Consider the following 18,738-nt stretch of genomic DNA (forward strand, 5'->3'; position numbering starts at 1 on the left):
TTATCCAAATTTATTGACTGTCTACACTGGCGAATATCTGTAGCCCAGAAGTCAGTGCAGCTTTTTTAAATTAGATTATTATTAGAAAAATCTACCTATGTATGTTCATACTTTCCAGTACGAAGATAAAAACAGTTTTTTTTTTTTTTATTGAATTTGAACAATTAATTATTTAACAAATCGCTCCGTACATTTCCTAAGCACTTTCTAATCCAATACGCTAGGCGAACGGTGAAGCCAAATCTCTATTAAACTTAGTATTTGCGCAAATTTTTGTCACACACACACACACACACACACACACACACACACACACACACACACACACACACACACACACACACGTTCCCATAAAAAGCGCCTAATCTTGCATATTATTACTAATATTCTTCATTCAGATAGGTTGTGTAGTATGTGTCGTTGGCGGACTTGAAACAGCAACCCTTGGTCTCTTTCAACTAGAGACTTGGCGCGCAAGGCACCGCGTCGAATGCTGCTTATTATGCAAGGCTATACTATGTCCGTTTACTTATTATCCTATACAGATGAAGACCGGGAACGTGTGCCAACCAATCGCAGCTGGTCGCCTTGGCCACAGATGGCGGACTTCCTTCAGGATAACCAAAATGAAGATTGTCTGTATCTCAACATTTTTGCCCCGGCTTCCGGTAAGAGGGGATCTCTTACACACAGAAAGTATTGTGTATCGGTGTAGTTAGCAGCACAGATGCTTTTGATCTGGGTCTATACGCATAGCTCGTGATTCATATAGTTAGCAACGAAGAAGTCTAAGCCTGTGTTCGATTGAGTGCGCAGCAGTAGCAGCAGCTGTTACCCTGTAAAATTGCCTAGATAAAGTATGATACCTCCACCAACTTAAGACCAACCAGAGCATCAACTTTTAAACAAAACAAAGACCAATAAACTTAATCTTGGTTGGCTCGTAGGTTGAGATAAGTTTCTATAGGTACTTCAATAGGACGCCTCTGATCTGAACTAAATCCAAAACGAAGTTTATTGGATGGCTTTAGTCCACTATAGCTTAATATTTTATAGTTCGTGATAGTGGTGGAGGAAGTTAATAGGAAAGGAGAACGTGACACAGACCACTCAATTAAACTGTTAACTTAAACGCGTGCTTATATTACAAAGAGGTGGGTAAAAGATTCATTTCGAGAAATTAGACAGCAGCCAACTGATGTGAAATCTGAAATATTTGAAGTGACGGGATTGTTCGACGCGATAAGTAGAAAGTTTTTTTTCTATAGGAGATTTATGGTCTAAGCCTTGACGCAATAAGTTTTTTTTTTTTTTTTTTATAGGAGATTGATGGTTTAAGCCTTGACGCAGTAACAGAGATCGGGAACGACAAGGGTGGACAATTGTCGGAAGCGTCAAGTGCAAGGTGGCGGAATGCACTGCAAGGCTGTGTGCAAGAATCGCGACTCTGAGTACTTATCGTACGACAGAGTGACGATTATCCACAAAAAAGCCTTTGCTATTTTAGTCGTGTGCTTTTCTTGACTAATAATACGTGATTCATTGATAATTGATATTCGATTATATTGTGACCATATAATCTAGGCGTCACAGAATTGACGAAGAATAACTCTGTGTCCCATAGAGCTGGCACATTTAGCGATAAGACCTGCGCAAAGCCTCAAAAAGATGCTGGCTGGACGGACAGCGGCAAAAGGCGACAAAAACCTATCAGTGGTGCTCAACAGATTCAACTGCAATACCTGGATGACAGATATCAGGCTGCTATTCGCTTAGGCATAATCTGTTCTAGTAATTAACGATGGACCGTAGCTTCTTTACCCAGCGCTTCACCCGGCCGCGAATATCGTTTTGTATACCATACGTATCTGTACGTAGAAATCGTTAGTCTAAACGAAACTTTGTGGTCCTCTACGCCGGACAATGTTCCGTTTTCCTCTGTGTTCTCACAACCAGCGCTACAGCTGATGCAACCTTTACAATCAACTGTATAATCATTTTCGTCCGCTTGGTACGGTTTAACGTTGGGAGCTATTATCTATAATGACCTTTTTGATTGGAACGTCGAACGTATCGGAACGTATCACTAGATGCGTCGACAACTATTACTGCTTCTGTCGACGACGTCGCTTAGTGTCATTTTGCTTTTTCTTCTTTTGGTAGTTGACAGTGGTCCTAGATACTCCTCAACCCAGTGAATTACCCAGCGTTCTTGCCGTGGTCTGGATAAACTTTACTAAGCCGCTCCAAATCAAACCGACCCGGCACATCTCGCTTACTACCCCGAGATTGTTACTGGGTCGACGCTGCTGTGTCTGAAGCAATAAAAGAGGAGAAAGAAGGCTCACTTACTGACTGCCTGCTACTACCACCCGTGTCATGGTAGCCTTAGTTATTCATCCTTGCTGTCCATCGTAGCGGAAACGAGCACGAGGACGCATCAGGCTTCGGACTTCAGAGACTTCTCGGGGCTGGTATCGCCGAGCTTGTTGGATCTCATCGCTGTCAAACGGTAGCTAGCTGAACTCGCGCTCCAAGGGGCTCAACTAGCGTCCGTCGGTGCGTAGGTCTCTGATCATTCGCGTGGCGCGGCTTTTCTAATTTTTTTCTACTTCTTATCTTCTTTTCTGTGATCCTCAGCCTCACCACTAGTGAAACCATTTGCAGTATTTGCTACGGTAATTTCCTCTACTTACCCAATGTTTCATTTAAAATGCTGAACATACTCGGTAGATCTATGGGGTTTCTACTCTACGGGTAGCACAGTTGGCTGGTCGGAGATATATGCTCAGCGCGAGCGTTTCGATTGTCGAATCAATTTGGGTCCCAAACGTCTTCCCCCTTTTTTCAACCCTGCGAAAGTATCTCACATGGCATGCATAGATTCTAGGGGTACTATAACTGTGGCTTGTATCATGTTATTATTCTTTTCCTTAGCGCCTCTGCGGCGCCCACATGCGAGTTACGGGAGCTTTTCACGGTCGTCGAACGTCTGCTGTGGATTGGCAAGCAGCCCATGCTTCGAATAGATCTTCGTAGTGCTGCTGAGGAATGCATCATTTGCCTCGTACTATAAATGCGAGCAAGCGTACGATCGGAACGACAGAAAAGAAAAAGACAGCTCGACTGGCCGGCAATGTCCGCTTGTGCATGTAATATGAAGTGCCTGTGCATGAAGCTGAGTTGCCCAAAAGTATAGGAGCGTCGCTACCATCATATTTGCCCTAGAAAGAGATATCTGACGGGGGATGCGGCTGGTGAAAAGGGATAGATATTTATACGAACGAACCGTGAGTATGTGTATGTGCAGACTGTACAGCGAAATACTAGAAATAAAGCAATGGCTTCCTTTTGTGAAGATAACGGGTGGAGACGCTGTTGTTATTGTTGTTGCTACTGGCGGCCGCCTTTTAGGCTTCTCAGCTGTGCTAGCTTGCGGGAGCGAGTGAGCGCTTCCATTTCGAGCTCGCCCTCTGATGGTCATTGTACATAATACGTTCGGGAATGGTGTGGGTGTACGGGTTTTAGCCCCCGTGCAAAACAATCAACGACGGTGGCTGAGTTGGAACGCATGCCCGGTTTTACCGTGGTCTTATTTCTGATTTCTACGTGTTTTGGTCCATAGAAATGTATTGCGTACTTAAACCAATGGCGATTTGAGACGAGATAGAAAATGTTGATTGTTGCTGTTTTCATAGTCTCGTTAACTTGTTCATCTGTTGTCTTTATCCTGCTGGTGATGTTATCTACATATGCTTATATTGTTCCTGAAACCTTTAGGAAATTTATTTGCTTTATTTATTTATTTTATACTACAGGTTAGAATCGTTACTATAGGTTTGAATCGTAAGTTAACGTATTATTTGTACATTAATCTAATATCCACTTCATAAGAATGACGAAAGATATGTAACTCATATGTTTACTTCATGATCCTTCATACTTCGAAATTGCTTGTTTACTTTTTTATGTAATATTATATTGTATACGAAAACTTTATATTTGTGGTAAAAATGCGTTTTTTAGTCATTGCATTTTGCCCTTTGATAGGATCAAAAGGTGTCGACTTAGTCCGAGATATATGTACTGCGTTTAGTGTGGACTCTCTATTTGAAAGGACTGCTTAAAAGCGATCAGAGAAGCTTGATAACGTACCTTCCCTTGATCAGCCAGCCGAGGTCGACAAAGATTGCCTAAAAAACTCCTTTAAAGAAAGACAAGTGGCTAACAAATTATCAATTAACAACGACGATAAACTACAGTCATATGGTTATCAGTAGTTATCTTGAATCCATGATATTTAATGAAGAATTAGGGGCCTAAGCCTGCCCTATAAATTTATCCAAGAATACAAGAAAGGAATGTTTTTTTATCGTCTCCCAAAATTTCGATCAGCACCAGACACTACCAGCGATAGTTAAATTTTTTTACAGAGAAGTGTTACGACTAAGGAGAGGTATACATGCATACAGGAAAAAAGAATGCTTCGCTTCGGGAAATGTAACCAACATTCGAATTAAACCGAATCTCCATCCCAAGAGACCATGACGTCTGATGCGGCATGATGAGCGTCTGCGTAAAAGATTTCCATATTGGAAAATACTTGAGGAAAACAAAACGAGCTGTGAGGATGCATCGAGTCAACTACGTTATTTAACATAGAATACTCTACGAACAAGGAAAAGCCATGTTTTTTTCCCGACAGTGCGAGGCTACGCATGGCAAAGACCGTTAAAGCTTCCTTGCAAGGGTTTGAGTTGAAAAATTTTATATTCACTATGTTTTCCAGGTCTTTTCCAATTACAGTTACAAAAAAGAGAGTCTCAAAAATCGACTGCACAAATTCATCAGCACGACTCTGGAAGACCTCCGGAAAACTCACTAAATAACTCAAAGATAGTATAAGGCCGTAGAGAGTGACGGCAAGTACATAATAAATTAATTCGATGCTAACCTTCAGGCTCCTTTTAGTGCGAAACAAACCTAGAGCCCACCTTCTAAGGTATGCCTAAGTTCAGTAGGCAAAAACGCTACTACGGCGCCACCTCTCGGCTACAGTTTGCTTGAATCTTAAACCGCAGCAATCTTCTGAAGTTTGACTGAGTAATCCTTCTAGGAAAGCCCTCCGACCAAAGATATGCAGACGGCACAAAGGTATTCGGCCATCTGTTTTTGGTACGCACCTTAGCTATTCGGTCCCACTGGTACATCTATCCGCGATAGCTCTCCTTGCAAAGCTGAAGCGGCAATTGGTAACCGCGGCAATGTCCTTTTACGGACCGACCGACCACTGGCAATGACCGATTGCTGACGTCGTTTAATGTCGGTGTCATCTGTCATCTAGGATCTACTATATCCAAGACGTCTGGCTGCTTAAGAGCCTGGTCGTCTTGCGTCCTGGTAAATGCGTTCGTTACGGGTTTTTCGAGTGTCGCTATGTTGTCATGGGAACGTAGACAGGCGATTGCTACCCGGTTAGGTAGGGATTAGAGGCCGCTAAGAGGACCTTCTCGATATTTAGGAGGTTCGGGTTGTCGCCAGCTTCGAGATAGCTTTGCTGTCCAAGAGATTAAGTGGCGATGCTGACTGTCAAGATAGAAAGAACGTGGACACAAAAAGGACGTATGGTGTCGCTATGAGTAAACGAGCACCGAAAAAGAAAGCAGTTGCTTTTAACAGTCGCAGCGGCAAGAGCAACGATAATAATTTCTTTTGATTACGTCATGATTGGTTCAGATATTTTTTATTGGTTCACGTATATTTGTCCATGTTACAGATAAAGTTTACGTCTAATGCTTGCATTGCAATGATAAGTATATAACGTCAAATGCAGGCCTGCACACAAATTCTACTATGGCACGCCTTAAATTAGCACTAGGTAAAGGACATCGTATGCATCGTAATATTTTTTGGTCCGTTCGGTTTTTTTGCAATTTAAAACTTATTCCTATTACATTTGAATCATTATCGGACCTGATTATTTTTATAAAAGTAGTTGAAATCATAAGCTGCTAATCTAAAATACTGTCTGCTTATTAAGACATTGGGGTAGACTATATGGCTCGGTCTTCCCGGAAAGATCTAAACAGAGATCCCAAAAAAAAAAAACACCTATATAAGGTATGCCTCCAAACGGCATTTTATATAGGCACATAACTGTAACCGATATGTTTGACGCCCACTCTTTTCGTTAATCCCAGCGTTCATGAGGAACCTATCTGTAATGTTTGTTTTCTAGCTGTTTGGAAAACAAACTGAATAATCCACTGATTTTATACGAGCTGTCGGACTTCGCTTCTGATTGTCTTTCTGGACCCAACGTTTGTCCATTCAAGAAATCATATGGTGATCATTTTTTGATCCTGGCCTGATTTATTTTTTGCCCTGTATTTTCGTGCCTTTCAGCTAATTTTGAAAGTGTTACAGAACCTGTTTCATTCTAATATCGCGGTCAAATCGTGGCAAAAAATATTTTTCAGACGCCTTCGTATATACGATGTAGGGCGAACTATTGAAAAATGAAAAAAAAAAATCGGTTCGTACAAATTATGCAGCCTAGAAATTGTATAAACATAGAAATGTAGGCATGCCGTCAGTACCAGTACGGCATAGTTACTGACTTCGCTTTGTTTGACACCTGATTGCATGTTAACTATAGTTATTGGTTAGTCGTATTCTTATTTCCTCTTGTTATTAATGCTACTACTACTGTAACTATTGGTACTATCATCTGAAGTTATCTGTATACAAAATGTACGTCCACAATTTTATCAAGTTTCACACTTCGCATGTTACAGTGGGGCGGACAGAACACGGGAAGTTGCCGGTGCTCGCATTGGCCGCAGGTTCTTCCTTAGAGTGGGGCGGAGCCGCCCTTCTGGATGCCACCGCATTGGCAGCTGCAACGCACGCTCTAATTGTCACCTTCAACTTTAGACTTGGCGTACTCGGTACTTGTTTGTAGGATTGTTAGTCTACTGAAATACTAGTTCAATCGTCGCAATACAATCACCTAAGCGACGGCATGGGGCAGCTGTGGCCTCATCCTATAATGCTTTGCTTGGGTAATTAGTAAAGGAAAATAGCGTGAACTAAAATTTATACCTAAAAATAAGCAAGATTTTTATTTACTTTTCCTATGCACGGGCCTTGACAAAGCAATTTGTACTCGGGTTTCAAAGTTATACATGCTAAAACAATGGTTGTCTTTTATTTCTAGATGCCAACACATAAATGATGTAATTTCATATTGTCATACCCGATTAAGATAGGAGCTGTATCTGTGTAACCCGCACACTCTGAACGTGGGTTTCTGACTATTTTGTCGTTGTTTTTTTACAGGGTTTTTTCCAGCAATGGATGAAGCATCCAGGGCGAACAACGCTCTGCTTGATCAGGTTTGTTAAACCAAATACAGATCGGGTTAGTAGGCCTGACACTAAACATTATTTCGGGAAGTATTTTCACACTTAATATATTGTTATTGCATTCGTGACTCTAAGTTTCGACGGGAAACAGTCTCTACTTGATGGCATTTCTGATTCAATAGGTCACACCCCGAAACGCCATCAACAAAACAAATATTCTGATAGCACACGTTGGACCCATTCTTAAATCGTATGAAAAAATAACACAAGCATGCCGTCATTGTCACCCTTGTTATTAAGTAAAACGTTTACGATAACGTGGCTCGTTCATGACTACACGGGAATTACGCCAGAAGACCATTCAATTTCCACTCTCCAAAGTATATTCTTAGTTGTGTTCCTAGCCAATGTCATATGTTTTTATAGGTCAGACACTTCATCACGATTTCTGCAATCGGCTACGCAGTCAGTAGTAGGCGAGACATTGCGATCAATTGGCGACCGTGTCATTTTAGCTTTTATTTTAAGCTTCGCATGCCATGCCTGAACGATTTTTTAATGAAAATTTGAAAAAAAAAAAAAAAAGTATTTTTTAGACAAAACAGTTCCAGCAACCTAACGATTTGGCTAGCAAATTACGTTTGAAGTCTAAAGCATCTAACTAAATAATATAAGTATAAACAGAGATAATAAAGTATGCTAAATATAATAGGACACTTGATGCAATATAATAGAGAACTGAACGGGGTTGTACATGCATTGATAGCTGTGTAGTAAAATTGAGGTTTTTCGATGGGACAATCCCAACTGCCAATCGAAAGCGAATTGAATTTACTTCAGCAAATGCATCCAATATGTAGCGATGCTGGAAGGGCATTAACTATTCTAAGTATACCTCGAATTAATTACGAAGTACAGCTAACTATCCGCACGGATCACTTTGAATGACATAAAAGCACACATCTTTAGACAAGAACTAACGCTTTCGTTTTATGACCATTAAACACAGCAATGCTTGACACGTAAATTGTAGTAGACACGTCATACACGGAATGTTTAAAACGGTACTCGTGTAAGTGCCTCATGGTAGTTTTTGAATTTGTTAATACGTTTATATTTGGTAATTTGTCAGGATTTGTGCTAAATACATAAAAGGCCCTACTTAACTACACCTCTCAGCAAAGGCTTAAGGTACCTTCTTTTAGAGCGGAGATGATCCAGTCTAAAGGTTTTTTGCTACGTTCGCCAATGTTACATAAGGTTCCATCAGAACAGCATGTCTTTCCTAGAGCGCACGTTGAAGTAGATATGTTCGAAACAGGATCTGGTAGGAGGACAGAGGACAGGAGAGGTCTGGGCAAACTGAGTGTCAAAATTCATGAGAGTTCTTGATGTTAACATTGTTAGAATCTCCACGGCATAAGGATACCTACAACTCCTTGGAATATTTTTTCAGATACAGGTCTAATTAACCAAAGGATGACGAGTTACTATCCAATAGTTAAGGCCATTGAAGAACACAGCTCGTCCCTTCTTTCCTTTGGGAATAAACTTTTCTGCAGTGTTTGAAGCACTTCTGCTTATTACATGGTATAAATTATAAATACATCTGTACACTATGCTCAAATTATTGCTACGGAAAGTCAACGTTTATTCTGGCATTGTTTTGATAAGCTGACTCTATTATTATTTGCATCAGGCCTTTCAGTACGAGTCCCGCCACCGCCCTGTTGCTTGTTATACGGTAAATCCTGTCTCGAATATACAGTACAATATCACTGGTAGAAAATATAATGGTTTTCGATGTGGTCGAATGTAACGATGCGGTGAGCTGATATTAAGAACTTGAAGGATTATTATTATTAAGAACTTGCGAAATTACAATTTCTGAACCGCTGATTGAATACGAAACCCCATGGTTATGAATGTGGTGATCTATAGGTTTACATATCTGATGCTTCAAGTTGCCGTAGAATTTTTTAAAGCTGCTGCCTGTGCTCTCCATTAATAAACCCATACACGTTTCATACACAATTCTTTGCAAATGAATGCAAAAGACCAGCGTACGAATTAGCAGTGATTTATTATATCTTTCAACTTTTCTCATAAATCAAATGGTAGCCTTGAATTTTGGGTATCACTTCTTGTACCTTCAGAATAGAACCAAGGTTGAAGTCTTGCAAGGCTTCGCCAACTATTTGACGGTGAAACGCATTGGAGTTATTTGTTTTTGTATTTCTATCGTTTAGGTAATAAACTTCAACTTTTTCTACCATTGCGGTGATTTCTATTAGGTTGCAGCTCTACATTGGATTCAGCGCAATATCGACTTATTTGGCGGAGACCATACGAGAGTTACTCTTCTTGGTCACGGAAAAGTGTCATCGCTCGCACACTTTCTAGCCATGTACCCTTTTGCTAAAGGTAAGTGAAACAGTACTACACTAAACTTGAGCTAGTCACCTTTACATCACTTCGAACTTTGATATTAATTCAGTTATCCTTTAGTGTAAGATTTGGAAATTGTCCTCGTTATCCCTACAAAATAATTTTACGTTCTCTATTCGCAAGCGCGAATCTGCCAGTGTCGTAAATTTTCATAATTAATTACGTTAAGGAACTTAGTGAGTGTTGAAGTAAACAAAAGGCAGATATGTTGTATCGAATAAAACATAAAAATTGATCTTTGGACGAAGGACTAGTGTGTTGAAGATTGAAAACTACGGCACATGGACCGACAAGAGATAAATAATTTAATTAAATTTAAATACTAAATAATAAAAGAGTAATTTAAATACTGGAAGCGTAAATACGTACTCAGTCAGTAATACTGAGAATTTTATTAAAGAATAATTCGAACGTTTCGATCCATTGAAGACTTCTATAGCATAAATATGCTTATATATATATATATATATATAAAGTTATATGCGTAAACGATATAGTTGATGTTCTACCTTACGCTTCTCCTATAACGCTAGCACTAATAACAATAATTGCAAGGCTACAACAGGCAGTGTACGGCACTGTCGTCATTGAACCTTTATAGGGGCTGTTCAGGAGCGCAACTCAAAACATACTAGAAGTCTACACTTTCGTCCGTTTCTGCGTCAGAGCTCATGGTTTACACAGCTTTTCGCAAGTTCTAGGGCGTCCAACGCATCGACCAGCTCCTGTTCCCACCTGTATGTACAATTGGTCCCCTTATGTGCGTATTCGTATATTTGCCCTTGAAGGCGTGATGCTCCTGACGCCTCAAAACAACTGCGTTCCCTTTGTGCATCTTTGGACGTCGCGTTCAGGAATGCTCCTAGCAGGGTGGAGTTTGTTCACTCCACAAGCGGCGGAAGCAGCGTTACACGCTACCGTGCTCCCGTTACGTTAAATGCACGCTCGCTAGTTTCGCACCGCTCGGGTACATATATAGAAAAGGAAACTTACGCTTTGAAGGACGATTCACATGGTTTCCATTTCGGCGAGTTTCTCTTGTCTCTGAACGAGCAGTCTCTGTCACTTGGCTTCCCATAGAATAGGTGTCAACGGCTAAACTGCGCAACATTTTGTCGATGTCTTTGCTACAACCGAGCGGTAAACTCGAAAAATTTCGAAGTACGTCGTGCCTATTAGCGTGATGTTTACTGCGATATTGGTCGATACTGCTTTATCTGTAGAATGGCATCATACTGTATATTGTACACGTGCGCCTATGAGAAGAGTAACGAACAGCTGCTGCTAGGGGATGTTTGCTGGCTAGGCTCAACTCAGTCAATATTTTTTAAATTTAGAAATCCCAAGAAATGTTGAGCCCAGATTCCTTTTAATAATATGTAGCTCATTCGCTTTATCATTTCATAAGTAAATTAAATGTTCGCTCTGGGTAACTTTTTACGATCGTATTCATTGCCTTCTTTGCCCTAATATCATTCACTGTGACATTACAAATCTGCTAGTTTACTCTGTCGTCTTACAAAAAAATATTATATTTCCCAATAAAGCATGCTTTCCTTTTGACAGATCTGTTTCGCTCGGTGGCCCTCATGTCCGGCTCTGCCCTATCGCCATGGTCGCTTTGTCAGTCTGTTAATATGCAGCGATTTGCTACACAACTCGCTCAAAGTCTCTCGTGTCCAACTCGGCCAAGGGCCATGGTAAGCACCTTTTTTCGCTAACTAATGTTTACTATTCTTTCCTCACGTACGTACCGATTGATTAGGTTGCATTGAATCAATCGAATCCGATCTGTAACGATCTTATTGCTTAACGTAGAGTAATAGACGATTGTCAAATGTGTATATTTCGGCATATAGGTTCATCTTGTCGTGCGACCTTCTGGGCTGGATTAGGTAGCAAATTAATATGTTGAAGGTCGCTAATAAGAGCAACAGAGTTAATAAGCGTTCACTGAAACCTATCGAGATCGTTGTTGCATAGATCCCATTTGTTTTTTCGAATATTATATATATAATGTGAATGAGTCATATATAAACATATATAAAGGTTCACGTCTTTAGGAGACATGTTGCGTGAAAAAATAACAAAACCTAAACTGTTATTAGATATAACAAAACTTCTGTCCGCGCACGTCCCGCCTTCAACTATTAAGCTTTTTTGATTCTGTGACGGTTACTAATTACTAGCAGAAGTTGCGCCGGATCTTCCCTCCACTAGAGCAACATAAACTTACAACATTAGACAAATAACTAGTAAATGCGGATGTCTCTCAGCACGATGGCAAGTATGAAAGCATACCTCGCCACACACTGACTTCATAATAGAAGCCTTTGCCTATTGTGCTCTACGTTCAACCGCATAGTGCTTGTCCCTGGTCCGATTTTTCGCCTCAACTCCATAATGAATAAATGCAAAGGCCACAACCTGCGACACCTTTGAAGCTTCACTGTAGCTAGTAAAGTTTTTGAAGTGCTTTACTTCGGTTCTTCTAGCAGCGCTTCAGTTGAAACGGAAAGGTTCAGGCAACCCTGCCTGCAGGGATAACGGCGGAAAGGTCCTGGGCAGCTCGCTTCAGTGTGGTTGCTATTGCGCAGGACATTGATGATCTGTTTAATGACGTCGATGTTATCGGAAAAAGCAGGCTGACCCAAGAACCAATGTTGGACTGGATGCCCGCCAGTTGTGGGAAACTACAAAACTGCTCGCACTGCAGACCTTTTGCGATTTACGAGATAACATGATCATGATAGTATACTTTATATCGACAGCCAGGAGTGCTATGGTGGTCGGTTGGGGGAAAAGTTATGGTTCCGCTCTCCGATACCAAATAAGCCATTCGCAGTATCCGCTAAACGGGTCGGTCGCCGTAATGTCCTGCAATGCAAAAGGTGTCGAATGTGTTGTTGAAGGTAGTGAGGACGTCTTCCACATAGGATTGTTTTCGTGCTTACTTTTGCGTACTCGTCGACCTTGTCCTCAAATAACTCGCCCCATAAATCATCTCAAACTAGCAAGTGACTATAAACTGTAAATCCGCATGGCTGTGGGCAGAATGTGGGTGAGTCCGTGTGTACGGCTATCTTCAATGATACCTTCGAAGTTCAGTTGGGTCCTCGAGGAATACAATCTCAAATGCAAGGTGAATGTTATAGGTGTTTTATTCACTTATTTATTGCTTTATTGCTTTACTCCAGGTGGAATGCCTTCGACATAAGAGCGCCGACGAGCTTGTCGAAATGTCGCGGTTTCCAGACGAGGTACCCGATTACCTTTGCGGGCCATTTGGACCAGTCGTTGATAACAGGTCTCCATCTCATTCATGATTTTGCACGCAAAGTGAATCTTCTTTATGATACGAAAATTGTTTGTTGTCAATATAGAACAATCTATCAATTGACAGAATGAGACGTTAACGTTTATACAAACTTCATTTGCTGACACCGTCTGAAGAAGGGCTTAATAGATTTTACTGATATTTTACTAAAAGATAATAGCTACTATATTATCTGCATTTCAATACAAATCAAGGGGGTATTATCTAGGTTTGTTCCTCTAGTAGTATATTTCGATTGATATCTATTTTTAGGACAATGGCGAGTGCGATGTCTGAGTGTTCAACAAACTGAGTCGGTCAAATTAGAAGTCATTGGTAGTTTTTCTAATCTTTTAGAAGAAGTGAATTAGCTTGGGTGCTTTCGAAGTTGAATGGTTCAGCTTTCTTTTTCAAATAGAGTCTACATGAGTTGGGTTAAAATCGTTTGTTTAGCTTGAAGTACTAGAGCTGACGATCCTGAGCTGAGACCAACAAATGTAGCTATAGCAGCGTCCAGTGCTCTCTTCGCTGCGCGATAAAAAATAACATTAGGCTAAAACCACTACAAGCGTGTACCGTATCGTCGATTACACAAATGTATCTCGGTAAAATACCTTACAGTTTTCTTGCTCTTTTGTTATCTACGTTATTCGATGCATAGGTGTCTCGGCTTCGAAGCTTAAAAAATGATCTTTGGATGACACGTACTGAGATGCAAACATAATACACCTGGGCATTTTGCCATAACAGCTGCGTGCATTATTAGGTGCAAATATTTTATAGCAGAACTATGCACACGGCATCATTAAATTTATCCAACAAATTTTATTTCTCGCTTTCCCCACTGTAGTGTGATATCAGCTGGGGGTATTCGGACGGCTATGTCGCAGTCGCCATTTTCGGATCACGATCTTCTCTTAGGGGTAACTACGAGGGACGCATTACCACTGTTCTCCGTGGAGGAACGCCGAGACGGGATAGAGGTGAGTGGTGGAAAAGAAGTGTTGTTTTTTTTTCACGACGAGTCCATCACGGCTGTCGCTGAAATCTTATGCCGCCGATACAATTCATACCTAAGCAAGCTCCAGTAGCATGATTTACTTCAAACGAGTTTGATACGGCGAACGTACTACATCATTGCCATAATTCTGTTTTCTGCTGCGTTTTTTCCCTTATTTCTCTACCCTTCGTGGCCAAAGTATGGCAAAGTTATTGCAATATTCTTTGTGTAACAGGCTTTAATTTGAGTGTTTTTTTTTTCGATCTAGATAAGTAACGGCTGATTTTATGGCGTTTCGCTTTTCAGGCTATTTTAAAAGAGCGGCTCATTCGAACGCTTGTTAGAAATACCTATGACTACCACCAACAGGTTAGTACATTTTATTATTATTATTATTATTATTACGGAACATATAATCGATAGAGAAAATTTTGCTTTTTTACCCGAAGCAAACTTCAGCTATATCGCCAGGTTGCATGTGAGACGCTTCCTTTCCTATTCATAAAGATTACGTGAGCCGGACGCCAGGTGACGTAGCTTTCATATTTGAATCATCGCGCTTCGGTGCTTTAGCTCTTCTTCCTCTACAAAGTCGACAAACATACGACGAGATTGTGCCAAAATAAACGGAAAAAAAAGCGCACGATTACGAAAAACAATTTGTTCCGAATTTACAAAACGTACACATCGTAATAGTTGGGAAAACACTTTACCGAGTAAGCAATGCGGGCTCAAAACTTAGCAAAATGAAAATTTCTGGAAATGAAATGTATACGCATATATATAATCAGCGACGGTGGAACATTAACAGTTCTGGTCCAAAGACCCTGGAAGCCAGTACAAGAAGCTGGGCAGTACGGCGAACGTTTGTATCTTATACATAATTCCATTGATGTAAATACTCTCTTCTGACTTGTATGGCTGGCTGCCCCGTTAGGAAATTTTCCTGACGATTGCGAACGAGTACACGGATTGGAGTCGCAGTACGCCGACACATCACGATATTCTATCTGAGGCAGCGGCTGCTTTAGCGGACGGGACCGTGGTAGCACCCATGATCGAAACAGGCGTCCTGCATTCACAGGCTGTACAGATCACGTAAGTTGCATGTTTTATTTTACAAATTTGAATCATTTTTGTTGTCCTTCAACTAAACAGGATTCAAAAAACAGCTCAATTGGTGGTTTTTTTTTTGGAAATAGAACGTGTTTATCATATTATATATTTCGCCTTACATCGTGTTGAATTCGTTAGTCGATCGCGGGCCTCAACGCACTTATTAGTATTCGCTCCTCCGAGTGAGCCGGGCTGTACTTCACGGACGTCTCCTTCAACCAAAGCGAGCCCCACCTGTAGCCCGGTAGCCTCGGACGCGCTTCCCCGCGATCTACTCTATCTTCTTGGCTTACCACTTCGTACGACGCAGAGGTATGTTGCAATAGTGCACAACTTATCGCAAAATTCTTTTTTTTTTCTTCTCTAAAAGGAGACGTACTCAGGGACAGTTTTGCAGGTATGTTTGACTCACCGCTTCATAGTATACCTACTTCCACATTAAGCAGAAATTTTCAAAAAAAACACAAATTCATTATCCCATTGCGTATAGCGAAGTCACAGTCCGCCTTGCTGCAGAAACGGAAACAGAACTGGCGTTAATTACTAGATTAATCTAAACACGTTCTATATCTATAATTAAGCTAAGAGCTTTTAATTCCCGCAGATACCGGTCGTGCTCGTTTGTTACACATCATCAGTGCGGCACAACATTTAAACGCCATATTCCATTATTGCTATATGAGGTATCTGTTGTGTTGTAGCAGTAACGTATGAATACGGGACAGTTCGATCTTGCCTGCACGTTTGGGGACCGCATATCAAACGCTGGTAATAATCATATGACAGGTTCAGTCAGTTCTGATATGGATCGCTGACAAGCTGTAGTTCTGACTTCTTCTGGGCGACGTTCCCTTTTTAAAAAGAAGGAATAGATGTTGACATGGCGTATCCAGAGCGCATGGACGATCTAACACATTCACACCTTTCCTAGGATGCAATCAAAGTTTTACGGTATTAACCTGCGAGAACGACACTTGCAATAGGCCATCAACTTAGCATAAGGCTCTTGTGGAACCCTAACATATCGTCGATCATATTAAGAGCTTTGACTGGTGTCGATAAACACGGCTTTCACATTTATGTACGTCATTAAGACGATGTTTTCCCACGTCAGCGGATCGAACTGCAGTTAGTCATTGCAGCTATCTGGTCGACGTTCAGAAATGTCTTTACGGCAGCCGAAGCCATTACTATAGTGGCCAGCACTGGTGGAATTGGCAATAAGTTTTCACCAAGCGTTTACTATACGTGTATATTGTGTAAGGAAGATAGACGTCTGTGCTCAAAACGTAACTGTAAGCGGTTTAAACGTAAAATGGGAGTAAAGAAGTTTTAGCTTACGGTTGTGTGTTTTTTGAACGTAATCTATTCTAAACGATGTGGACGATATAATTGAAAACAGACGATCTAGTCAAGCTCCTAATTTTCTTTACTCACCTGTTCCGAGATTAAGTCTGGAAATGAAATTAAGAAATGGACTTTGCCTCAAGGGGGCTTCACAAAAGAGGCTCTTCGAATGCCCCTTCAGTGGTGACGTATTAAATTAGCAAGTGTCGCTCCGGCAGGTTGGAAATTCTCCATCAGCATACGTGAGATTTACAAAAAAAAATAGCGCAAATGAAAACTCTGAAAATGGTGCTAGATAGAATAATTTAGTGTTTAGAGCTTTATAGTGAATTTGAAGGAAGAGAGCGTTCGACTAGCGACATAGTAAAGCAATTTTATCTGGGAACTTATTTGCCTATAGGCTGCAGCGACTTACGTGGGAAAGATACGCAGCTGTCAAAACTGGCCCCTTTTTTTGGTAGTAGTAAATTGTACCTACTCTCCGCTCAACACTGCTTCAACCTAGTGTTTACTCGAGACACGCATCAGAAACTATTGCCGCTAATCGGAAGTGGCTTTTATGCCATATTGTTTTATAATTTTGCTTCTTGACGATCGTAGCGTCCCTAAGAACTTTCATCTTAACTTTAAAGAGGTATTGTAGCCATAGCGTAAGTTCTACATCCACAAATGGTGGGTTCGTCCGGAAAATATTAATCCAGTCCATTCGGGTCCCTGATAGGTGGATTACTACATTATTCGTTGGTTAAATTAAAAGAAAGTGTTTCGGAAATGAAAGCTACATGTATGATATGTCCAAGGTATCAGTAAAGTTTGAAACAGCTATGGTAGTTCTGCTACAAATTCGACTTTACGTAAATCTGCAGGCTGCTCGGTACACATTGGGGTATTGGGGCTGAGAAGTTGTAGACCAAGTAGATATGTCTATCGAAGACTTGCAAGTCAAAACTGGTTCAATCAGTGGGTATAATTACAATAGGAAGTCTTCTCTTTTGAGGTTTTGAGGATATAGTGGCCTCGAGTTGCCTACTTTGAATTGGGACTACTAAGCGCTCTATAGTCTCTTGTGTTGAGTGTAACGGGTTGTTATAACCACGCATTTGACAAATACATAGTGTCGTTTGTTAAGACTACTTCTAGATCACACCCGAAATTCTATTATGCCAATTTTATACAATTTTAGCCGGTTTAACATAAAGCTACAGGAACTTGTTCAATTAGAAAGTTCTAGCAAGTTGAAATAGCAAATACGATATAACCTGTATATTAGTGCATACAAAGTTTCAATATCTGTCTCCAATCAAGACCTATTATTTAGGCTATGTCACTTTTAAAGCACTACATTTTTAATACGACTCCCTTTTTTATGACTTCATCCGAATCACTCTTGCTGGGGCCTTAAGGTTAAGGCGTTCGTTCCGACTATACGTACTCGTGTAGATGTTGTCATAAACACACGGAACAGGTACCAAACTTTGAGAATTAGTCTATTATCTAGAGAAGAAAACCTTCATGCGTTCATTTTTCATTTCGCTGTATGTATTTTCCTTACTACAGCAGTAATCTTAGAAGCGAAAATCTTACATTTCTATATATTACATCAATATTTATTTCTCCTATGTATTGTTAAGTCTGGTGTCACGTAATTAGTTAAAACGCAATCTCGTCTCAGCCATCCCAGACATTGTATGTATTTAGGCGCATCTATCCAATAACTCAAGGATGGCTCCCATGTCTTTTAACCTTAAACAGTAACTTGTACCATTGCCACGTACCCCTTCTTTGACCTTGCTCCTATACCGACGGGAAAGCCTTCTTCTAGCGTACTGGCATATTGTTCATGTGTTAGGCACATGTCATGGTCTAGGTTTAAATATGGACGTAGACATATTCGTTATGTGCTAGTAGCCAGGGCTCTGATGAAAGGCTGGATGACGATCTCGCACGCGAAACAAGAGACATGAAGTATTAGTGGCGTCGACTCTATCAGCTGTAGGGTTGGAAGCATAATATTTTGAAATATAAACGTTTTTATCTATGTATGTAATTAATATAGCGTATAGTTTTGTAAAAGCTCCATCAGTTGGTAGTGGATTAACTATTCTTCTGCAAGTATTGAGCATTGCAAAGTATTATTATGTTAA

At 40.6% G+C, this 18,738-nt stretch overlaps 1 protein-coding gene across 14 annotated transcripts in view; it reads left to right on the top strand.

Moving 5' to 3' along the window:
- The window catches only part of LOC111249489 (neuroligin-1-like), a 67,413-nt gene that overhangs the window by 37,241 nt on the left and 11,434 nt on the right, over nucleotides 1–18,738 (top strand). For 12 of the 14 annotated variants that reach the window (XM_086986604.1, XM_086986599.1, XM_086986600.1 and 9 more), the window contains 10 exons: nucleotides 546–668; nucleotides 6,798–6,950; nucleotides 7,342–7,397; nucleotides 9,662–9,791; nucleotides 11,382–11,515; nucleotides 13,013–13,122; nucleotides 13,982–14,114; nucleotides 14,438–14,500; nucleotides 15,069–15,229; nucleotides 15,386–15,559. In XM_086986604.1, coding sequence (XP_086842730.1) covers nucleotides 546–668; nucleotides 6,798–6,950; nucleotides 7,342–7,397; nucleotides 9,662–9,791; nucleotides 11,382–11,515; nucleotides 13,013–13,122; nucleotides 13,982–14,114; nucleotides 14,438–14,500; nucleotides 15,069–15,229; nucleotides 15,386–15,559 — 1,237 coding nt within the window. Of the gene's footprint in view, nucleotides 1–545; nucleotides 669–1,321; nucleotides 1,406–6,797; nucleotides 6,951–7,341; nucleotides 7,398–9,661; nucleotides 9,792–11,381; nucleotides 11,516–13,012; nucleotides 13,123–13,981; nucleotides 14,115–14,437; nucleotides 14,501–15,068; nucleotides 15,230–15,385; nucleotides 15,560–18,738 lie in introns of those variants that run through there. The other 2 variants (XM_086986612.1, XM_086986606.1) reach the window with 2 other exon arrangements.

The sequence above is a fragment of the Varroa destructor genome, unplaced genomic scaffold, assembly GCF_002443255.2.
Source record: "Varroa destructor unplaced genomic scaffold, Vdes_3.0 BEIS01000004.1, whole genome shotgun sequence".
NCBI lineage: Eukaryota > Metazoa > Arthropoda > Arachnida > Mesostigmata > Varroidae > Varroa > Varroa destructor.